The following is a 25,736-nucleotide window of genomic DNA, read 5'->3' on the forward strand; positions in this document are numbered from 1 at the left end:
CCTCTGACATTGCTTTGATGGCCTGGCGCAGGCTCTGGCCTCTGATTCCCAGGTCTCCAAGCAGTCTGGTGGTAGACACTGCCACAAACACCCCACCTCCACTGGACGGACTTCAGTTTTCCATCCGCGATCTTGTGCTTCAGCAGCTAGCTCAGCATAGCGTAGTTGTTGTCGCTCGTATGCCTCGTCCACTGAGTCCTCCCAGGGTACAGTGAGTTCGATGATGAAGACTTTCTTCAGACAGGGGGACCAGATAACTATGTCAGGCCTAAGTGTAGTGATTGCAATCTCTGGAGGAAAAATGAGCCCGCCGAACAACATCCACTAGCATCTTCCAGTCACAGGCCCCTCGAAGCTGACCATGCTCCAGAGAAGTGGGCCTGCACCTGGATTGGGTGCTGATGGTGGTAGGGAGTTGGAAGTGGTCCGTTTGTTTTCCGGGGTGGCTCCGAGGATCTTAAGGACTTGGTTATGACGCCAAGAGTAACGTCCCAGGCTGACTCTACACCCGGTCAGTATGTGCTTGAGAGAACCTGACTTGGAGCAGAGGGCACATCCTGGATCTTAACTAACCCTAACCCTAACCCTGGACCCAACCACTGATGGAGATTGTTAGGTGTTGGAAGAAGTGTTCATCATGTAGCCCTGATGATGAAGCTGATTCGCTTCCATGCTCCACAACTCCTTCCAGCGGATCCTCCTTCTCTCCACACTCCCCCAGCGTGTCCGCTGTCCCTATTTGCCAAGAGATACTGCCTTGGCCCACCTTGCCGCTTCTTCTTGCCGGTGTATTTCCTCCACCACCAATTTCCTCCGTTCTGGTGCCATGGCTGTATTCCAAGTTGATAGCCTAGTTGTTAGCCCAAGGCCTCCCCTTCCCTGCTGGACATGTCCCACTATGTCCGCAAGTCTGAGAGCGGCTGCTGCCGCCTCCACCGCACTGGCTGGTCTCCATTTGCGGCCTGCCACCAAGGTTGGTGCGCTGTTACTCACCATTGCAGTAGAGATTGAGAAGCTTGTCAGCAATGTTTATTGGGGGTTATTAAGAGTAAGGGATTCTCTACAAAATACTGACCACTGGGGGTTGAATAATTTTGGATTTGCCTTTTTAGAGCCAATATGATCTTAATATCAACTTTACATTCTCAGAATCACTCTGATGTGTATTCAAATCACTATGATGTTTACTTATGTTTAGTTGATGGGTTTTCATAAAAGTGTGTTCACTAGAATAACTTGCAGATCAGGGGGGGTTAAATAATTTGTATTGATTGTTGTAAGAATTAATTTACGATTACTTTTAAGATGTTTACATCTGCTGTTATGTTATGTAAAACTTACAAAATTAAGGAATATAATATTGTTTAGATTAGGGCTGGGCGATAAAACGATAACGATAATTATCGCGATATAATTTTTCTCGATAAAACGATATCAAGAGTTCGATAAATGTTCGATAATGTTTTTGCGCCAAAAGCGGAACGAATCTCATTTGAACTGCGCGCCACACGGACCGTTTATCCGCTCGGCTCGAAGTCCAAACGGCAGCGCAGCGCGAGCTCACTAGAGCAGAGACGCGTTTACTCTGATCGGCCTCGCGTCTCGGTCAGGAGATCTAGTGAGAAGCGCTTGAATTCAGTGAAGAACACTAATGTCTCAGTGATTTAAACCAGTTTAAAGGCAGATGAAACAGCGCTGACAAACAGGAGAAACACGTGTGCAACGATAGTCAGAAGCTTCTCCGTCTACAAATTCCCATCATTCACCACGAATTTAACGTTACTGTAACGTTAGCCTAGTAATATTAACTGCACCATGAAATGTGGGATATATATATATATATTGAATTGTATAATATTATTAATGTAGACAATGTATTAAAGGACTAATGGAATATAATTACAGTTTTTAATAATGTATTTAGGCTACTGGTTTTCATAAATACCATAGAAACCATAAATTTACATTTTATCTGTGGTTATCATGATCTAAATGCATGATGCTGGATGACCAATGGTTAATTTTAATAAAACTAAAGAATATTACATTTTACCAAATAAAAATAATGTTGTTACTTTTTTTTAACAGATGTTACTGTTCTTGTTAATGAACATAAATTGTATAAAGTAAATCTGCATCCTAACTCAAGCTAATAGGCTACTACTGAAATAAATATATTTATTTTGTTAAGGAAAAATGACAAATGTTTGAATGTTCTACCTCGGATTTGTGAATGTTCACCTATTTGGCAAGTGTTTGTCATGATATGTTCTGACAATAAAGAGTAGTTTAAAAACACAACGCTCTGGTTTCTACAGCTTTCACTTAGGAGCAAAAATCTGTCTTTAAACTTGAAATAAATAAAGATTTGACATTTATCGATAATTATCGATATCGACTGATATAAAAAAAATATTGTGATATTTTTTTTTGGCCATATCGCCCAGCCCTAGTTTAGATATTGTATGAATGAATAATTAGGTGTGTGTCAGAGACTAAGAAAGGCACTGTCATTCATTGATTTTTTTGAAGTGTTTGATCCACAAGAGGGCGTCCTAACAATATCGCATTGGAGAGAGTGACTCCTTCAATGCTTCATTCAGGGCTTCAACACCCATGCTAACTGTAATGAGATGACACTAGAACAATAGACTTATTATGGAAAATAATTTTAGTTTAATGGCTGGGGAGAGCACAGTATGCAGTTACACTGCCGCAGGTTTTCCTATCAGCATTTCCTTTTCCTGTTATATTCACATTCACATTGTGGTCAAGCTCAGGACTCTGAGAGCACAAGCGTTTGTTCTTCCTCTGTCGCTCAACCCACAGCGGTTTCTGTTCATGTAAACGTGTTTTGTTAAGTAAAGACATGATTGATTATTTCCTACATTTCACTATATAGCAAAGTATAAGGCTGTAAAAAATAAAACATAGATTTTATTTATATTTAATTAATTAAAATGAGGCAACAGATTACAAGCAATATTATTAATTAAATTTAACAAATTAGAATTGAGTAATAATTAATCAAATTAATTCCTTAAATGTTAACCATTTAAAATGAGTAAAATTTACTAAATATATGTTATTGCCAACATTGAAGACACCTGATGTTAACAAGCAGAATCACTGAAGGAGAAAACCATAATTAACGTCACCATTATGGAGATCAGTGTGTGTTTTAGTTGGGCTCTTCACCCTTAAATAATTAACTTTAAGTTTAGATTGGCTGCTGTACATGAGTTATAACAGCCAGATGAACAAACGGTGATCTGATGGTGTAGGTTGTGTTTTAACATAATCATTATTTCACATTCATTTGACCTGAATCGCTGAACTCAAATGGAGTCCAGTTTATGAGTTAAGTTAACTTAATTAACTATAGAAGCACTGGCATTGTACACCGTAATATTTTTTAACTTTTACAATGTAATCCAAATAATTTCTAAAAAGTTTCTCTTGTACAAAAAAAACAAACAAAAAAACACAGACATCATGAATCAGCCTGTGAATCTCAACAACGGTGACATTTATAAAGCATGTTGCAGTGCATTCTGGGTTAACATTTAGAGTAGTTTTGAATATTAAAAAAAACACGATAAAATTTAACACGGTTGAACATCAAATTTGTTTTAAATGATTCTCCTGTGGAGTTGGATGACAGAGAACATTACTGGTGAGGTTTTGTTTCAGAAATGCACTTCGCTGTGGTGTATTTTTTCCCCAAACTTCAAGGCCCCCAGAATAATATGAATATCTGAACATGCAATATATCAAAAGAAAGAACAGAGCCTCTACTTAAAAAAAAAAGAAGCTAGCTTAATGCATTCTTTTTTTATCAACACATGAATGTGGGTAAGTTTAATTTTAAAAAAGCAACATTTTCAGCAACAAGCTAAGAAAAACAAGTGACAGGAGACTTGGAGCTGTACAACACCAGTGGCAACGGGAGACTTTGGGAGGGAACAGAGATGTTATGTCGGACTGAAAATATATTGGGTCCAGGCAATTTCAGCGGAGGTACAGGAGTTGTGGCAACGGGACGTAATGTCTCAGTTCACCCCTTCAAGGAACAGGGGTTACATTAGTAACCTAGACGCTCCCTATCAGTCAGCCACGTTCAACGTTACGTCGGACTGAAATGAAGCTCTAGCGTGAGTTCTGCCGGGAAGATTCAATTGTTACCTTCTCATCTATCCAATCATATCCTAATACTTTTGGTATAAAAGGTTGGTACTTACACACGTCTGAGTTCGCAGATGCTGTCGCTCCATTCACCTCCACCCTCCCCACCACCTCCAAGACGGGTCCTTCCCTTCATCCCCCCCAACACCACCAAGACGGGTCCTTCCCTTCATCCCCCCCAACACCACCAAGACTCTCCATCCTCCACATAACACCAAGATGTCTTTCTCCTCCATCCACCCCACCACCACCAGATGGCCCCTTCCTTTACTTCGCAGGGGGTCGGTTGCGCCCCTGCCTTCGTCTTCAGGCAGGATATGCAGAGTCCGAACCCTAGGATTGCAAGCTACGGACGGGGCCTACGCCAAATAACTTGATTGCTTGCTGGGCTCTTAATAAATGTTAATTGTCACAGTATTTATTCTCCCGAGTCTTTCTGGTAGAACTGATGTATTGTGATCACCTATGGAAAGTGCCACAACCACTGCCCTTTCCAGCACCCTGTCTAAAAAAATAGTTTCACTCATTTTGGTGCCGCTATAGATGAGTGGCGTCCCCAGCATTTGCCAATTCCGCCTATGCCGCAGCCCGGCCCCGTGAAGGTGTTATACAAGTATGACGATTTTTGCGCATTTCCTTTCCTACTGTTTCCTTTGGGCAGTCAGGTTGTCATTGGCCAGATAATTTCAGTCCCTCTCTCCCAGCATCCTGTACCTCACATGAAACAATCGCAGTAATAACCAAATGACAACATAGTGGTAAGGTAAGTCATTTTATAGTAAGTAATTTTCACTGACAAGTTTGACTCTCCTCTCTATGCACCACTTGGTGAAATAGCACAAAACTGCAGATCTTCAGTCAGTGTATGATATCAGTCATGCTCCATATAGACTGCAGGTCTGTTATAAAGCACTGTTCACTTGTGTAATGACGAAAACTTGGGGGAAATGAAGCAAGTGTGAAGAGCGGTGCGAGACAACAGGAAACCAATATTCAGTGCAATAGCTTCCTCCTTTTTATCTGATGAGCCACAGTCACTTGCGTCAGAGAACATATATCAGGTTTAGGTTCTCTTGCTCAAACCTGGATGAAGTTGTACTGTGGAGATGAGAGAGAAAGCAAAAGGATCGATCAGATTCAGGATGGTGGACTTTTGGCTGTTGCTGTTTCTCACAGGACTCCTGCAGGGGGGTAAGACTGAATATCATTTCATTATAGTTTAAAGATTACAAATATATAGACTGCATTTATAATTTGGTCCCACTTGGACGCTGTATTAGGTGACTACTATGTACTAAAATTTGAATTAATAATTTGATGCAATGCACTTATTGTATACATATATTGTTTTTACATGGTACTTATGTTTATATAAATATCTGAATGTATTTACAGCTGTAATTATTATCTATATATACATCAATAATTACACTGTTGACCTGTATCTTACACATTAACCCACCCTTAAACCTACCCATTCTAGGAAACAACCTAGTACCCATTACCCAAACTACGAAACAATAAAGTTACACCGCTTTATACGATATACATTCAAAATCTTCTGAATCTAAACAATAGCTTTGTGCTATTTAAGTGTTATTTACTCTATTTACTCAGTTAAAATCACTCTGCTGACGTTCTTAAATCTTATTTTGCACTTCTACATATTCAGTGTTGCTGTGTGAAAAGATAAGAGAGCTAATGCTGTCACACAAATCTATCATATGGGTTCAGTTGACTTATAGGATGTATAGTGCATGGATCACTTTTAGGATAATTTTTGTTGCTATTTTGTCGTTTTTGGAGCTTGACATCCCTAGCCCCCATTCACTTTGTTGTATGGAAAAGAGCAGTGTAAATGAAAAAAACCCCTAATGAAAGTTAGTCATACATGTTTGGAACAACACTGGGGAGAGTAAATGAAGTAAATGAAATATTTAAGATATTCCTGTCTAATGCATCTCTCCACACAGATCTGTGCTACGGTCAGCGTGAGGTCCAGATCCAGGGAGGTCCTCTGTATAGAGTGCAAGGATATCCCATCTCAATATCCTGTACTGTTAGTGGATTTAAAGGCTCATCTCAGCAGGATTTTGAATTTAAGGTCAAGAAATCAAACGTGGATATAAATATCATCAGTACTAAAGAGCAGGACTTTCCCTACGCAATGTTCTCCAATAGAGTAAGGGAAAAAGATATTGAGATTGAGAGGTTGTCAGGATCTTCAGTTCTCTTGAGGATCAAACATTTGCTTAAAGGGGATGAGGGTGATATCTTCTGTCAAACCCCGAACACAGATGGCGCATATTTCGGAAGTTATGAAGCAAAAACAAAACTTAATGGTAAGATATTTCTTTATCTTGAGTGTTTTGGTGATTAATCAGATGATTTGTCCATTTTGAGATTATTGATATTTCATTGGCAGATCTATATCTAGAGAAATTAAACTAGCATCCATTGACATTTCCATTCATCCGAACAGAAGATTATCAGCTATAAGCTGAAGTTGTACATATATTTATTTAAATGACTATTATATCAGCCGTCAGTTAGTCTCTAGATATTGGTATTGCCACTGAAAAACACATATTGGTCGATAAATCGTTGTTACTAATGTTTTCAATGCCAAAATCCACAGTGATTGAGGACACCCTGAAGGCATCGTACTCTGGCTCTTCCTCTCAGAGTTTGTCTGAAGGTGATCTTCTTCAGCTTGAGTGCCAGGTCTCCAGCGAAACTTATCAGCACACTCATCTGTCGGTCAGCTGGTTTCTCCACAGTGAAGCGGATGAGAACCACCGACCAATCATCACTCTGGACAAAGATCTGACTGTAAAGCCAGGAGCTGGATTTGAGGATCGCTACCGCGCAGGTCTTATCAGCATGGATAAGGTGGAGGACACAACCTTCAGACTGAAGATGTTGCAAGTGCAGCAGTCAGACCAGGGGAACATCTACTGCAAAGCCATTGAGTGGATCCAAGACCCAGACCGTTCCTGGACACAGATTGCCCACAAAACCAGCACACCATGCAACGTGGAGGTCAAACAAGTTGGTAAGATTGATATTTTGTAATTTAAACCAGAGTTTCTCAACTGGTTTTGCTTCAGGACCCAGTCTTTAAACCTAGTGACCCAACAGAATTTAGCGTACGAAAGTAACAAAAAATGCACTTAAACGGTTGATTTATCTACACATTTTTCTAAATGTCTCTTAAATTTCATTAATTTTATGCTCTCTGCTGTCAATAATTTACAGTACAATTGCTCATGCTGTTTCCTGTGTTTCATAAGTGGCCCCTGAGGCAGGTTCGTTCAGTGTCTACATGAAGGCCTCAACCGGGCCCCTACAGGTGGGAGATGCCCTGGACATCCACTGCAGTGTGAAGGCACAGAGTCTTCCTGGTCATTTCTTTTCTGTGACCTGGCTGAAGAACCAGAAGAGCGTGGCTCAGATTGGATCTTCTGGGATGCTCACCGTGTTTGACAGTTATAAAGAGAGAGAGAATGCAGCGGAGATGAGAGCAGTGAAAAGCAGTCGCACGGACTACTTGCTGACCATCCGTTCGGCTAGGGCTGAAGACCAGGGCCAATACCAGTGTGAAGTATGGCAGGAAGACATGAATGATGATGGCACCTTCAGAAAAATACAAAAACAACTGTCCAGTCCAGAGACTGTGAGCATCACGGCCAAAGGTAAATAATGCTACAATGTTTCTCCTCTTTGTGTTGCAATTCAGTTGCTTAGGTGTTTTGGTCATTTCCAAGATCAAATTGTGTAAATTTTCTTTTAGTGAAGAACATCCTGAATATCTAAATATAATTATTATTTATACCAAATACAAAAAAAATACACATATAATAAAAATGTTATTCAATTATTTTATTGTATTACAAAACACTGACATTGCCTGTTTATTGTCCTGTCTGGTCAGAGAGTGATCTGACGCTGGTCATGGTGGTGGAGGATGCTGTGACTGAGGGAGATACACTACAGGTCACCTGCTCGGTGTCGGGATTCAAAGGTCCTTTATCAGTGTCATGGCAACACAAGAGAGACTCAGGGGATTCCTTCAGTGATGTCATTAGTCTGACCCATGAGGGAGTGATGAAAGATATTGGGACAAAGTATCAGAGCAGACATGTTCAAACACTCCATTCTCCAGCTGGAAACTTTACCCTGGAGATCGGTGCATCTGCAACATCTGACAGAGGCGAATACAAGTGCATTGTGTCTGAATGGACCGTACAGAGCAATGGAGAGATGACGAAAGCCAACGCAAAGTTTCAGCAAAAAGCCATTTTAGTTAATTCTGTTGGTAAGACTGTTATATAATCACACATTATTCTCAGGATCAGAGAAACTGTCTAGATATGCTGACATAAATTCTTTGTCATTAATAATATTTCTACTGCATGTTTCTGATACCAGAGTATGAATAATTATTGCAGAAATTTCTTTTCAGAATCTCTAATGAAGGTGACCTTGATAAGCCGTACAACAAATGTGCCTATAAATTCTTCAGTAGAATTATTATGTATAATCAAAGGGCCTAAAGTGTCTCTGGCTGTACGCTGGATGTTTCAGCCGCCCAATTCAACTGTACAGAGGAATATTTTATCCATACGCCACACTGGAGAAATCGCCTGGGGAGCAGATCAGAGAAACTATCAGCTGTCCATCCAGACACAGCCGTCAGCCACACATTATTTGCTCATAGTGCCACAAGCCAGCAAGCCACAAGAAGGACAGTACCAGTGCCAAGTTGATGCCTATCAAAAGTATGTACAGAAAGCCATGAAGAACTCCAACCTGTTGGCGGTGACTGTACATAAACCTGGTAAATACAGCTTTTTATTTTTAATTTTTCTATAATTGTATTAATAAGGTACATTCTACATCAAACATTTGAACATACATTAGTCTTTATACTCTCATATCTTTTGATTTTAAGGCCTATGCTAATTTTTTTTAATTAGTTGTGTAGACAAATATAAGTTGTTTAGTCTGATGTTACATAAGGTGTCAATAACTACTATGTACATATATAAAATATGTATGTGGCGAGCAGGACAAGGTCGAGGAACGTGAGAGATACGAGACCGGTGCGTCGCGCAGGTGTCGCTCATTATAATCACGCCACCGGCCTCGCGCCGTCCTCCCACGGCCCTCGACCTCGTCCTGCTCGCCACAATGTACATACAAAATGTTACATTGTACTAATATTTAAAGTATCTGCACATAATTACACATGTAATCACACTGTTGACCTTAAAACAACCATTAAACTGCTTTTATACCTACCCCTTCTTCTAACCCTACCCATGTCCCAACCTGGTCACACATTCTTTTATAATTACACAAATATGTATTTGGTAATGTTAATTGACGATATTTACTTACCATTAATTTAGGGTAGGGTTAGATTTAGGGATAGTTGCATGTAAAGTCTAAACCGAACAGGCAAATTAAACCACTATGGTTCAATGGTCAGGAAGGTAGTGAAGCATTGCACTGTGGAGTGCATAGGACAGGCTGGAGTACTGAAGAACGCCTGGCCATTTACTGCAACCAAAGAAATTACCAGCCGTAAAGCTTGTCGTGCCACTGGACTTCAGTGGCCAAGAGGGTGGGGTTGCTTCAGCGCAACAGCTTCCCAACTAAATATCTTACTCGTGCAGGTATTGTGCAGATATTCCTCATATTCCCGCTTCTTCAATTACCTCTGTTCAAGCCCTGCTGTGATTGTATTGAGGAGTAAGGATCCATCAGCGAACCAGAGGGAGTCTATACTTTCTTCTGGAAGGGGTAGACGGAGAACAAGGGTAGACTCCGTGGGGTTGGCTTTTCCATTCAGACCAAGTTCCTCCACCTGCTGCCTGATTTTCCAGCGGGCAGCTAATGAAGCTTCCCTTTACATTGACCAGTACTAGGTACATCACAGTCATCAGCGCTTGCACCCCTACATCGGCCAGCAGAAAAGAAGCAAAGGAAGTGTTCTATGAAAACCTTGACTCCATCCTCATGTCCACACTAACGAGTGTTGGAAGAAAAACACAAGGCATTTATTGAGTGGAAAAACGTCCACAGCTCCATAGTGAAGAAAGACAGCTTCAAACACCTACAGAACAAGACCCAGAAAGAGCTGCGTGCAATGCACGACGTTTTGCAAGCAATTTCAAGAAATTCTTCAGTGCGCTGAAGGCAGTCTACGGCCCTTCAAGACAAAGCATCACGCCACGTCATGGAACATTTATCTGATTTACCTGATAAAATTGACCCCTCAGCTTTGGATTCCATCCCACAGAAGCCTACTGTCACAGAGCTGCCCTCTGTTCCCCTTGTTAGCCCTTTTTAGAAATACATGAACACATACTTGGGTTTTTAAAAGACACTTTATTTACCTTGATGTACCAGCGAAGGGAGAGATGGATTACACCCACACCCACACAAATATGCACCTACAACGAGACTGTTGTGTCTCAGACTGGCCACATGAGCACTAGCCCAGTGGACATTTGGGCGTTTCACGGGCCGTTGACGTGTCACCTGGGTCAGCATGCATGGTGGGAGTTCTTCAAATCAACACATGGAGGACGTTAAATGCCAGTTTTCAGTTTATTCTCCGTTCTCCCAAGCCAGGAAAGTGCAAGGTGCTCACAGGTGCCAAAAACATGAAACATAAAAAAAAAAAAAAAAAAAAAAAAAAAAAAAAGACTTCAATCTACAAAAACAATCACCTTGGATCAGATAACACAATTCAATCAGAGTACTCAGCAGATACTGCACTCACTACCACCAGTCATAGACTTCCTGACCACTTCCTTAGGTGAGCATTTATACACATGGGTACAACCATTTCTCAATCATAAAATGGGGAAGTATTAAATACCATAAACATGTGTTAAAGATCAAGTAACCCCATTTCCTTCAACACACAAATTTAAATAACACAGCACAAACTTCAGTTCAACAATAATTATAGAAAGTATAAATATAATTATATCAATCTACAATAATTATACATAAATAACTTCAACACAATTCCACCCCTTACCCACCATACTTGGTATCTCCCACTCCCATGATGCAACACAGTACAGGTACAAAAAGCACAACAAAAGTCCATTCCGGTCTTTTACTAAAATCAAGATGGCCGCCACCATGCATGCTGACCCAGGTGACACGTCAATGGCCCGCGAAACGCCCAAATGTCCACTGGGCTAGTGCTCAAGTGGCCAGTCTGAGACACAACAGTCTCGTTGTAGGTGCATGTTTGTGTGGGTGTGGGTGTAATCCATCTCTCCCTTCGCTGGTACATCAAGGTAAATAAAGTGTCTTTTAAAAACCCAAGTATGTGTTCATGTGTTTCTAGAAAGGGCTGACAAGGGGAACAGAGTGCAGCTCTGTGACACCTACACTGAAAGACACTGACCTGCTCCCAACCCTGGGGGAGGTAAACTAGGCAATAAATCAGACTAGCAGTTGTAAAGCGGCCAGTAAGCATGGCATCCCTGCTGAGATTTTCAAAGTGGCAAGCCTGGAAATGCTCTGCGCATTCCTATGCATCTTGACCAACATCTGGGATGAGGAAATCATGCCACAAATATTCAAAGAGGCCACATTGGTAACCATCTTTAAGAATAAGGGCAGGAAAGCACACTATGGCAAGTACAGAGGCATCTCACTTCTGTCAATTACTGGAAAGATCATTGCAAGAATTCTGAATAGGCCATCTCAGAGAAGTCCTTGCCAGAGACTCAGTGAGGATTCAGACATGGCCATGGCACCATTTATATGGTCTTCACAGTCAGGCAGGTTCAGGAAAAATGCATCAAGCAGCATATGAATTTCTATGCCGTTTTCATCGACCTTACAAAGGCTTTTGACCCTGTAAAAAGAGAAGCCCTGTGGACCATTCTTGTAAAGTTTGGATGCCGCAGAAATTTTACAAACCTGATCTGCCTCTTTCACCACAGGATGATGGGCTTGTCCTCTCCAATGGAGATGCTTCACTTTCATTTGACATTTCATATGGGATGTGACAAGAATGTGTGCTTACTCCCATCCTTTTCAACCTGTTCTTTACCTGCTTCCTGGCACATTCTCTATAAGGACTCGAGAGAGGACTGTACCTGTGATATAGATTGGATGGGTCCCTTTTTGATCTCCGGAGACTGAATACCAAATCGATCGAACAACTGATACTGATCCTGTTTGCTGATGACTGTGCCCTTATGGCACACTCAGTGTTGGATCAAGTCGTTATGAACAGAAGTTGCACATCTCTTTGGCCTCACCATCAGTGGCTGTCTTATCAGGCCTCACTGAGGTCTTATTTTAGCCTGCTACTGGCTCTAGAGCCCCTCCACATAGTGACCATAGAAGTAACAAAGCATTATCACTTCTGATGACTCGCTAGACAAGGAGATTTCTTCATGCATCATAAAAGCCAGCCAATCCCTCAGTTGTGTGCATACAAGAGTACAGACCCACAAGAGCAAGCTGTTAACCAGCTTGATCAGATCGGGATATACAGGTTGTTCATGCTCACTAGTCTTTTCTATGGCTGTGAAACCTGGACACTGTACTGAAAGCACCTGAAACAGCTTGAAAAATTCCATCCGAGGTCTCCATGATCAATCATCAGCATCAAATGGCAGGACAGAGTTTTGGACAATGATCAGTGTCGAGGCCATGATCATGTTTGTTGGACAGGCCATGTTATACATGTTATGGAAGTTCCCATATCCATGTCAGATTCTCTACAAAGTGCTGACTTAAGATCACAGGAGTCAAGGTTGCCCAAAAAGCGTTACAAGGACTGTATCAAAAAATGTCTTAAGTACGTTGATTTTCCTGTGGCAGAACTCGAATCCAGAGCCGAGGACAGAACAGCTGGCAATTAGCTACAAACCAATTTGGTAGAATTAGTTGCAGTGCAGCTTTCCCTGCATCATTTTGCACTGTAGCCCAATATGTTTTCCCTCAGTAATTGTTTGCCTTATCACACACATAGTTTAGGTTTGAGTGCCGTCTGCTCTGTTGTGACCAAAAGAGCGTGGTAGATATACATAGTTTTTCTTAATTACAAACCCAAACCCGACCTGTACCCTAAGATATTAATGAGACATTAACCCAAACCCAACTCAAAACCCGCTAGTTCGTCTGGACCCATCTGGCTCAGGTTGGGTAGTAGACCTCTACTTTACTGTCCCAAAGTGTGCACATCCAGAATAGGTCTTATCAGTCAAACAAGTTCCCAACAGAGAAAGACTGTACAAAAAGTGACCCCGACCCTGAGCCTAGTCAGCCTTCACCCTGCCTGATGGAGCTACAGAAAAACTTCACCGCAGACATGGAGCCAGAGCCTGCCGTGCACAACGAGCCAGGACATCAAGCTGAGCCACACCTTTCCCCGGGGGCTGAGCCCATGGACATGTCTGACCGACATGTCTGACGACATGAGCAGAGGACGTCCCTGGATTGTAGGTCCAGTGGCACCGCAAACCTGCTCAATCACTTCCATCTCAGACACGGTTTTAATTATTCTTATTTCTTTTGATTATTTTAATTTCTTCTATGTAAGGCACTTTAAATTACCACTGTTTAGCTTTGCATTTACTGAATGAGCACTGTGCCACTGTTCGTCCGACTGTTTGCACTGTATTTTATTTTCTAAACTGTTTTAATTATTCTTATTTCTTTTATTATCTATGTAATTATTTGTATTTTTATTTCTTCTATGTAAAGCACTTTGAATTACCACTGTGTATGAAATGTGCTATATAAATAAACTTGCCTTGCCTTGCCTTGCCTTGACCAGGTGTGCGAGATTGCTACAATGCCTTTGGGTCTTCCAGCACCCAGCTCTGCCTCAGTGTGAGTATACACCTTCTCTGCCTCCAGCCACAGAGCCCCGGACTCCACCCTGGTCCTCCGATCTATCGGCTTCGCATTGGCTCAATGCTCCCTCAGCTCCACCATGGTCCTTCATCCCACCAGTTTCACCGGGCTCCCTCGTCCCCCTGCCTCCGCCCTGGTCAGGCATCACCCTGGTTCCACCACTGGATTCCTGTCTTCTGGCTGTGCCTCCACCCTCGATGCCTTTGGCTCCACCGGGCTCCGGTGCCACCATTGTCCTCTGCCCTTCCGACTCCACTGCAGTATTTTGGGCCTCTGCCTCGATTCCAAGACCGAGCTCCAAAGCTCCACCTTGGCCTTCCAGACTTGTGGTGTCATCCTGGCTCTTTGCAGGAGATCGCAACCCTGCTCCCTGCTCCCAGGCCTCCACCATGGCTCCTTCCTCCTGCGACCCCACCTTTGACCACAGTGCTGGCTGTGGCCTGGGTCCCTGTATGGCTTCTCCTGCTCCTGGGTCCCCCTGGGTCCTCCTTCCCTCCACTCCCCCATGGAATGTTTCTGACCGTTATGGTCCCTTTCCTCTTCCACGTCCTCCTCCAAAGCCCCCGCCCTCCCTTCTCAGTTGGACCTTGTACGGCGTGAGGACACACATTTCCAGAGAGGGGTGTACTTTCAGGGTTATCTTCTGTTCTGTGTTTTTGTTCTATTTTCCCTGTGCATGTCACTTGACCTAGTTTCCCAGTGTGTCTGATTAATGATTCCGGTCACCTGTTCTGTTAATTAACTTGTTAGTTCCCTCGTTTAGTTCTGGGATAAGTACTCCCTGTTTTGTTCAGTTCTTTGTCCGATCTTGTCAGTATTAAGAAGTTGTTTCCTTTGTATGGCTTTCATTGTTGGATTAAAGACTATTAGTATTCAGGAAGGAGACAGAAGGAGCAGCCACCTGTTACACAGACCTTCCTAAAACACCTTGATATTACACCGTCCAGATATTATTTCTGCAAACAGCTATTTCACAACATTAGCATAATGCCCACCCAAAGGCATACACAAAGAAAGAAGATGAGGATTTAGTGAATTGTAGTGTTGTCACGATGTCTTGGAGACGCTGTTTTTCCATGCGAAAGCAAAACCCTGTTCCTTGGCCTACAGAAATTGGATGAAATTAGGAATTAGTTGTTAAGATTTATTTGTAACGCTGTTCCTGAGCAGTAAAACACAAAAGTTAGCTTGTGTACAGCGCTTTTTACAGACGACAGCTTCCTGAACCTGGGACTATATTAAGATTATATACTTTATAAAATGTTTTAAACTGTATTTTATGTTGTCACTTCAGGACATAAAGCTTTTCACAATGAGAAGACAAATTAAAAATGAGAGATATCAATTGAAAAGGAGAACTGGAAACTTAACCATGGCTCAGACAGAATAAACACGTGACCACATATGCCAACATTGTGTGTGTGTGTGTGTGTGTGTTTCAAGCATGTAAATTAAATAACAGAACATTTGTACATATCCTTTCCCAGAGCGGCAAAATAAAATATCCAACTGCTTTTATAAAGCATTTAGATAACTGTGGATTCAGCAATTTAATTAATATTTCTGTCTCTCTCTATTCTCCTAACTTTGTAATGTTTACCAACAGTCAGCAAGATGAGCCTGTCCAAACTCAAGTCTCGTCTGGAAACCACTGTCAACACTGATGTTAAGATTGAATGCTCAGTCCTGACGACAACTACAAATACTTCTCGTTTCACGATTGCATGGATGATTGGGTCCCAGACGCTCTTAACTATGGACCTAGATGCTGTTGTCAAGTTTGGCCCAGCAGCTGGACTAGAGATGAACCAGAGAATCCGCATGGAAGTAAGACAGAAACAGACCTTCCTGCTGACTGTCCATCAGGCCCGAACATCTGACAGTGGACAGTATCGCTGTGAGGTGGAAGAGTGGCTTCAGGATCCTATTGGTGACTGGTATTCCCTAAAGAAAATGACTGGTTCCACAGAGCTTGTTGTCAACGAGAAAGGTGAAGAAAACACACAAACACACACACACACACACCAGGGTTGCCAACTCTCACGCATCTGGCGTGACATTCACGCTTTCAGCATCAATCTCACGCTCTTATCACGCCAAAATCCATTTTTCTCCCCTCTCAATCCGTTCATTTTCTGTTGATGAGACCACAGCTGCCATATTATTGACAGGAGAGGAGTTTAGCTGAGCCCACAGCTGTAACATCTGCCGGTAACACTTTATTTGGATGGTCCCTTTTGAACATTCTGTTAACTATAAGTAACTGTGCAAATACATGTCAACTAACTCTCATTAGAGGATTAGTAGAGTGTCTGCTTAATATCTGCAAACTCTTTATTGTGATGCTCCTCCAACAGACACTCTACAGACTATAAGTAACTTTGCAACTGCATGTCAACTTATTCTAACCCTAACCCTACCAGTCTACTAATGCTCTACTGACACTCTAATGATAGTTAGTAGACATGAAGGGGCAATTTTACTTATAGACAACAGAATGTGTTAAAGGGACCATCCAAATAAAGTGAAACCCATCTGCCTACTGCAGTATTCTCTGATCGGTAATTCGCTGAAATCCTTGCGCCTGATACGTCAGTTGCGTGTGAGAGTTCAGAGCATAGGTTCGGAGTCGGAGAACACACTGATGCACGTTTGAAAGTTTGGATGACAATCAAGGTAAGCAGATAATAAAATGGTGTGCCTTGTCACTACAGACGTAGCCTTGCCTAATCAGTCTGTGTGCCGAAAGTACAGACTTCAACTATAGTTGCAAACGGTGTCTGACGTGCCTTATGTGGGCTAGCTAATTGCTCAATAAAAATAGGCTCATGGTACAAATTACGTTTTGGCAAATCAGGCAGGTGGCTTTTTCCCCCAAATTATCAAAGGTTGCCCAGATTGTGTTGAGCCTGCCACACTCAAATGCGGATGCTGAGCGAACCTTCAGTTATTGGCCTAAACAAGACTGACACCAGGTCAGGAACAAACTGTCACTTGAAGGGTGATGGGAAGTTCGGATCATTTTACTGACTCGCTTGTTCGATCTGGTTCATTAAAATTTCGAGTTATTTCGTTCATTTAAGGGACTTAAATGTTATACTTTTGACAGCCAAATTCCTCGAACACATCCACCTATGCAGTCTTTATCATATTCTGAATTAAGAAATCATTATAATGCAGTCAAAAATAATTTACAAGGAACATAAAAAATTACTTTACCTTCCGAGTCTTTCGTTCGTTTGTCACGTGACAGACGCAATGAACGCAATAGCTTTGAACCCTGCTTCACATACGAGCTCCTGCAGTAGTGAAGAGGCCAACTGCCACTGCCATACACCAGGCCTAATGTGTGAAGCTTGTGTGTTGTGGTTTTCTGGGGTGGCGGAGTAACTATTATGTGTCCCTTTGTGTTGAGATTTCTTATTGTTTTGATGTTGTTGTTTTAAATGTTTGTTATTTAATCACCTCAATCTTTATTTTTTTATAGTGCAATCAATAGATTAATTGTACATTTTGAAAAATCGTTTCCATTCTATTCGTTTTTTTGTGTGTGTGCATAAATCAGCGTTAATACTATAAGTACAGTCTCACTCCAGCCTAAGTCCCAAAGTTGGCAACCCTACACACACACACACACACACACGCACACGCACACGCACACGCACACACACACACACTTCATTGCAATGGTCTTTTCACTGAACTGCAATATACTTCACACAAGTACGTTTTTAATGATTAAAAAACCTATTCTTTACTTGGTTCAAATAAAAGTCTAGTTTAAAATGTGTTTCCAATATTTTAACAAAACTACTTTTTTCTAAGAAATAATACAATATACTGTATATTTTTTATAAGACCTTTTTATCCATATGATATAATGAGATTCAGGCAAGCCGATCTAATGAGAAAACATTACTATTATTTAAAGTCTGTGTGAACCGGAAGTTGCAAACGACTTTTCTCCAGTGTTGTGATGTATTTCCGAGTGAAAGGGAATATTGAACAGAGGGCCGGGTTTTACTTCAGCGCTCCTCCTCTCCATCTCTCGCCCATAGCAGAGTAACGGTTTGAGGGAGTGGTTAAGCGTTTAAACAACCCAAGCCGTCAAGCCTACGTCATCAGAAAAAGAACAATTCCAGAGCGGAAGTAACTTTTCAGACTTTGATTAAGATAACCACGGCAAACAATTTTTTTCTGTGTATTAACTTCCACGGATTAATTGTTCACCACAAGGTCTAGTAATATCCGCTAACAAAGTAAATAGGGTCAATTTTGATTTCATGCCGACTTTAACAATGTTGCGATTTCATATGAACAAAGGTGTTGTACAATGTAAGTTGTGAATAAATGTCTCATTTTCTTTTTTTTTAAGTAAGCATGAAGGTTCACCCCTAACCACATCCCTAATCCTAATCATCAGTATTTTGTACGAAAATGTACGAATGAGATCAAACAAATTCATACGAATTAGACACCAATTCACTCAAACATTAAATAGTTACAAATTGCCATGAAAGTGCTTTGGATTAAGCTTTTACCACATTTTTTACTTTATGCCACCAAAAATATCAAAATGGCTTTTAATTCAGAAATTAAAACATCACAGAAGAGATTTATTCAAATCGTTGCATTTATGGATTTATAGAAATTATGAATAAATTAAGAAATTCAGACAAAAAAAGACCTCATATCATAACCCACTTACTGATGTTGTACTTGTCTTTTATGTTTCAGCCAGTGATTTCAGAATGAATAAAGATAACACTCAGCTGGAGGTTGAAGAGGGAGAGCAACTGGTGTTGAGTTGCTCAGTGGATGGTATTGGGTCTGATTCCACACTTCGCTATTCCCTCTCCTGGCTGTATAACCGAGATCAGTCCACACTTCCACTTCTGACCTATAGTTATGATGGCAGTCTGATATTCAACAGCTATGAAGAGTTTGAGGGACGCCTCCACTTCTCCAGCCCAGCAGTGGGTGTCTTTCAATTGGCTATACATAGAGCCATCCAGGAAGACAGGGGGCGCTACCACTGTCACGTTCAGCAGTACCAGCTGGACTGTAAAGGTCAATGGTCATCTAAGGCAAGCGACAAGTCAGGTTACACAAATGTTAGTGTTCTTCTTATAGGTGAGTATTCTATATTTTTTTAATTTAGAGTTCTGAAATCATACAAAAATTTATTTAAAAGATCATTTACGCTGATTTTTCTATTCTTAAATTAAATCAGAGAACAATCTGCATGTGCACAAGGAGGACCAAAGCCTCAACATCACCAATCTGCAAGAGGGGGTCACCGTTGACTGCACCATTGACTCACGGTCCAGTGATGTATCTGTGTTTGAGGTGACTTGGTCCAGGGGTCAGAGAAACGACCGACCCATCATCATCTTCAATGCCAGCCGTGACGGGACCTTACACAGTGCAGTCGATGATAAAGATCTGGTGTTTAGACGCCCAAGTGCCATGCACTATAAGCTGACTGTGCCAAACATCAACCCCACTGATACTGGCCTTTACTATTGTCAGGTTGCTGAATGGATTCAGACAGCTGCGAACAAGTGGAGAAGGATCGGCGAAGACAAGTCTGGAGAGCTATCCGTCCATGTGGACACTGCGGAGAACAAAACAACAGACAGCTTTACCATGGACAGGACTGAAAAGGATCTTTTCATCAAAGAAGGAGAGCAGTTTGAGCTTGCATGCTCAGTGCATGTAGAAAAAGAGGATCCTACACGTCACTACACTCTCAAATGGGTGTTTACTAGCCTGGAATCTACTAGCTGGATATCTTTATTGTCATACTCTTATAATGGTCGTCTACAGTACTTTACAGAAAAAAAGGACAGGTTACGCTTCTCTAGACCTACTTCTCGTACGTTCAATCTGGTTGTATTAAACTCAGATACAGCTGATAGTGGAGTCTACCAGTGCAGAGTTGAGCAGCACCAGCTTGATTGTGAGGGCCAGTGGAAACAAGTGGCACAAGCCCAGTCAGGCTCAACTAACGTCACGGTTCGCAGTATAGGTAATACATCCATTTACACCTTATCCGGTTTTCGTCAACTAGTAGTCTTATTAATAACTTACGAAACCCTGCTCACATTGCTAATGGCTACCAACATATGACCGTCTTTAATGGTGTCACTGTATTCTGTTTCATTCTTGTTTGATCTGTGATGTTGTGTTTGATTTAATCAGAAAGTAAACTGCATGTTAAGAAGGAGAACCGAATGCTCAACATCACCAATCATCAGGCCGGGTTCACCGTTGACTGTGTCATTGACTCTCAGTCCAGTGATAAGTCTGCCTTTGAGGTCACCTGGTTCAAGGTTCAGGAGGAAGAAGGACAAGTCGCTATATTCACTGCCAGGCGTGACGGTACCTTACACAGTCCAATCAGTGATAAACATCTGGTGTTTGGACGACCACTTGCCACACACTACAAGCTGACTGTGCTGCAGATCAACCCCACTGATGTGGGCCAATACTACTGTCAGGTAGAGGAGTGGCTTCCAACTGCTGACAACTGGAGGAAATTGGTTTCAGATAAATCTGGAGAGCTCTCTGTCCATGTCCACACTGAAGGTAACTATCTACAAACTAAACTAACATGTCTTTATACTAAAGATATTTTAAAGGAACCGTATGTAAGAAATGTATTTCAATTAATCATAAAATGGCCCTGATATGTCAGTAGACATTAAGAAATCATGTTAATTTCAAATACTTATATCAACTGACACAGTTGAGCCCTCAACTGATGTTGATGTTGTCATGTTGTGTTTTGGCCGGATGCGCCACCCTTTATCTATCTACCAATCACGAAGTCAGTAGTGTTTCGGCATCCGGGTTGCCAGCTCTGCTCTAGTCTGCTCTAACCTACCCTAACTCTAGTCGGATAAAAAAATTCTAACGTTACGAAACTTAAAAGACCTCGTTATGATTACGAAATACGTCGTGACAAAGTCTGAAATAAAAAAAGGATTTGTCACTTGCCATTGGAAGCTCCTTGTAGCAGCCTACGTTCCTGCTGGATCCTGCAGCCTATCTGGCAACCTCGAGTCAGGGGGAGGGGGAGGGGATACACCGCTCTACAGTCATTTGAAAGTGATTGCAGTACCAGTTTTGGCCACAATCTTACATATGGTTCCTTTAAAGGTGCTTTAAGCAAGGGTTTCCCAAAAGGGTTTGCAAGATTAACTGCAGAGGGTTTGTGGATTAATGAATAGCAAATAATTCAATTGAATCGTAATACACTGAAATTGTAGTATAGCTATAGTGTGAAGTGTGGCACTGTGTTCATTTACACACGTACAGCTTATAATACAGCGTCTTCCGCATCTCAGAGCGGCTCAGTTCACAGCAAATGCTGCTTCTCGTGAACTCCCTGAATGTGCTGTGCCTTTAACACTTGGAAACACAATGTGGGGTTCAATATTAGGTTCACTTTATTCACACATCCGCACATTACACAACAATGTCTATTTGGTTATACTGTCCTGGAAGTCTCAGCAGCAGTAGAAGCAATATAACACATTTTCCGGACTATATATCACACTTTTTATATATACTTATACTCCGGAGCGACTTATAGTCCGGAGCCGGAGCGACTTATAGTCCGGATCGACTTGTAGTCCGGAGCGACTTATACTCCGGAGTGACTTATAGTCCGGAGCAACTTGTACTCCGGAGCGACTTATAGTCCGGAGCGACTTATACTCCGGATCGACTTATAGTCCGGAGCGACTTATACTCCGGAGCGACTTATACTCCGGAGCGACTTATAGTCCGGAGCGACTTATACTCCGGAGCGACTTATAGTCCGGAGCGACTTATAGTCCGGAGCGACTTATAGTCCGGAGCGACTTATACTCCGGAGCGACTTATACTCCGGAGCGACTTATAGTCCGGAGCGACTTATAGTCCGGAGCGACTTATACTCCGAAGCGACTTATAGTCCGGAGCGACTTATACAGTTTAATATGCAATATTTGACTAAATAATCTCAATGTATTTTTTTGGCCAAGCTATTCAGCCTTATATATTATTTTAAAATTAAAATGTAACACTTACTAAAAAACATGACATATTTTATCTGTTTACTTGCATGTCATGTGTCCGTTAGCTGTCATTAGAAAACCGTGAATGTGTCTATAAATTATTAATATGAAATTAAAATCTCCGGGGGTACTCCAAGTAAATATTTTATGTCTAAGGGTTTGTCTGAGAAAAAAAGTTTGGAAACCCCTGCTGTAAGTGATTTGAGCCATTTTTGATAATTTCCACTGGACTCTAGTCACTAAATGATTCTGTCAACATCGCTTCATCCACACTAAGTAGAAGATGTTAATGGATCAGCATCCATCTTGTTGACCCCTGACACACAGACACTTTCAATGCAAAGTCAGCAAACTCCACGGACATCTTATAAACCTAGAGAGAGCTATTCATTCCCATTCATCACAATGCCAGTTTCTTAGTTGACGCAAGATCCCCCGGAAGTACACACACACACACACACACACACACACACACATTATGGGCACACGTGTATTTCGAGGCAAGCACTTCAGTCGTAATTGACTAATCACTCTAGAGCTGCAGGAAATGACATCATGACAACATTAACCCTAACCTTATTTTAAAATGAACTTACAAATCTAATGTATACACAAAACAACTAATATTTTGCTTTTCTAAAAAAAGGAACAATCTAACATTTGATTTGTTTTGTCAGGTGATCCTGAAAAACAGACAAACCCGTTAGGACCAGCACTGGGAATCACTATTCCTCTGATCTGTTTACTTGTGTTGGTTGTAATATTGTTGTTGAGAAGAGAGCACACGAGGAGTTGTGATCTGAAGAAGAAGAAAGCGTGTCTGTGGGCCGAAAACAACCCTCTTACCCCTGTGCCGGAGGTCACGTGTCCTGAAGCGGATCATTCCTGACCCTGTTTACTCACACGGCCCTGCGACACACACACACGCTGTCACTGAGGGGTATCTATTTGAACTCAGATACAAGTTTATTTACTCGTACATTTCATGATATTGCTAACCAGACTATCTCCTTTGTAGTATATGATTAATATTACTCTAAATAAATTCAATAGGCAAGATAAATATACATACATGATACTAAGGCCCCATCCACACTACTGCGTTTTCGTTTAGAAACGGAGACCTTTTGCTACGTTTGCACCTCCCGTCCAGACTTTTGAATCTCCGGAGGGCGTTTTAGTGAAGACGGTCAAAATGGCGGACTTTAGAAACGATGACGCAGAGGCTCACGCTCGGCTCTATGATTGGGTGTCATCAGTCATGGCGTATCCTTCCCTGATTCGTCAGCCACCCATCACATGACCCGTCCCCGGGAAGAAAACATACAAAAACAGCCTGGACTACGTAACGTTAGTGACTGCAACATGGATAACGAATTACAAGCGTTACTGACGTTGATGTCTTTGCTAGCAGCTGTTGTGCAAGTAAATTCTGCATTTTACAATGTTATAACTGCCTACATGCGCCTGTTGTGTTGGTGTGGTCACGTGATCCGCGTTTTCAGTCGTTTTAATGTGGACGGAGATCCATTCTAATACGCAGCTAAAACGCTGGTGTGGACGGAGATCGTATTCGTTTTAATTCTCCGTTTCTCAACTAAAGCGCAGTAGTGTGGATGAGGCCTAAAGCAGTTGTTCTCAGCTGGTGTTTCAGGATCAAGATTTTACATTTCACATCGAGTGTCTGCATCCAGACATCAACATAGTGTCGGCCCAGATCCGGTACATGTGGAACAGACCCGTGCCTAAAACACAGTCAAAATCATGCGAAAGTAAATAACAATGTCCTTAAACTACATCGAAATGTCTTCTCTTTAATGATAATTTATTACTGGTAGTTAGTTGTGACCATGATGGATGTACATGTATGTATTTGAGTGTTTGGTTTGTAAATGAATTAGATTTTAGATTTATTCTCTTTGCAGCTCTTAATTCACTGCAAATATCACACAGTGGGCACAAACCATATTTAATCTCCTGTAAACACATATTTTATGCATTCTAGGTTCTACTGTATTTTGCTTTGCTTAATTTTGCTCATAGCCGATAGTTTGTCTGCATGCACAGCCTTGGATGTCAACATCAAAATGTACAAGTTATTAACAGTCCTGTCAGAACGGACCTTTTACATAATTTCCATTTGTAATTGCATAACTTGCAGTTGTATTGCGCAGTATTATAGTGTTCACATTGGAATTGTGCATTGTAAACGCATGTATTAATTGTAACCGTTTTGATGATGATATTTTTCAATTAAAATCAATGGCTTTTACTCTCCATTCCTCTCTTTATAGTTGCTTCACATGAGGAACAGCACTTGTGGTTTCTGAGTCAGATCTCGACACACACACACACACACACACACACACACACACACACACACACACACACACACACACACACACACACACACACACACACACACACACACACACACACACACACACACACACAAGCCAGACAGGAAATCGAGATGCTCTGACAATCATAATGTTGTGGATGTGGTTTGGTTGTGTTAAGGCTGTTCTCATGATGAAGACAGAGGAAACGCTTTCTGTGCAAAAACACATTGCATGACTGAAACCACTAAAGGACATTTGGTTTAGGAAGATAGTCTACCAAAATGGTGATGTGGAAACACTGTATTGGGGAAAAGTCTTGTTATGGTTTATTATACAGGTGTTTGCTCTTTACAGTTTTTTACAATTGCTATGACAGTTTTTTCAATACATTTAACAAGTTTCCTAAACTCTTAACACGGTTAGCACAACATCCGTCTTTGTAGGCTATACAATTAACACATTTCTTGTTGCTTTGACACAAAATGCATAAAGTTAACACAAATTTATAATGCTTGAACTTCTTTTACACACAAGCTCAACCAATACCAAAACAATGTAATTTTACTGCCAAATTTACAAATGCTTTCACACTGTATGTCAGAACAGATAACATCATGTTCGAAACATAACTTATATAGGCTAAAGTCAAAGTGAACAGCTGTTCATATTGTGAATTGAAACACAAATATATTCCCTGTATTTTATTCCATTGCTACTGAGAAACAGCTTATTGAAGTTATGCAAATATATAAATTACAGCTGATTCCCATCCAGAAGCACACTCGGGTGTTGAGGTTCTTTCAATCGCATGATCATATGTTATAATGTAAAAGAGGACTCTTTGGGCTGATCTTGTGTGGAAGAGGAACAATATAGAGCAACACAAAGAGAGCGAGAGAAAGAAAGAAAGAAAGAAAGAAAGAAAGAAAGAAAGAAAGAAAGAAAGAAAGAAAGAAAAATGCCTGCACGGGGGGAGAGGAAGACAAGTACCAGGACAAGGGAGAGGAGTGGGGCAAGGACAAGGGAGAGGAGTGGGGCAAGGACCAGGACAAGGGAGAGGAGTGGGGCAAGTACCAGGACAAGGGAGAGGAGTGGGGCAAGGACCAGGACAAGGGAGAGGAGTGGGGCAAGGACCAGGACAAGGGAGAGGAGTGGGGCAAGGACCAGGACAAGGGAGAGGAGTGGGGCAAGTACCAGGACAAGGGAGAGGAGTGGGGCAAGGACCAGGACAAGGGAG

At 41.6% G+C, this 25,736-nt stretch overlaps 1 protein-coding gene across 1 annotated transcript; it reads left to right on the forward strand.

The window, feature by feature from the left end:
* The first annotated feature begins 5,215 nt into the window (after positions 1-5,215).
* On the forward strand, positions 5,216-24,429 carry cd101 (CD101 molecule). Its single transcript, XM_079619218.1, has 11 exons — positions 5,216-5,376; positions 6,159-6,527; positions 6,824-7,240; positions 7,479-7,880; positions 8,120-8,503; positions 8,651-9,025; positions 15,698-16,081; positions 18,829-19,224; positions 19,325-20,122; positions 20,296-20,682; positions 22,835-24,429. Exons 1-11 carry the CDS (start codon positions 5,292-5,294, stop codon positions 23,044-23,046), a joined length of 4,209 nt encoding a protein of 1,402 aa, XP_079475344.1. The 5' UTR covers positions 5,216-5,291; the 3' UTR covers positions 23,047-24,429.
* The last annotated feature ends 1,307 nt before the right edge of the window (positions 24,430-25,736 follow it).

The sequence above is a fragment of the Phoxinus phoxinus genome (assembly GCF_949152265.1).
Source record: "Phoxinus phoxinus genome assembly, chromosome: 7".
Taxonomy (NCBI): domain Eukaryota; kingdom Metazoa; phylum Chordata; class Actinopteri; order Cypriniformes; family Leuciscidae; genus Phoxinus; species Phoxinus phoxinus.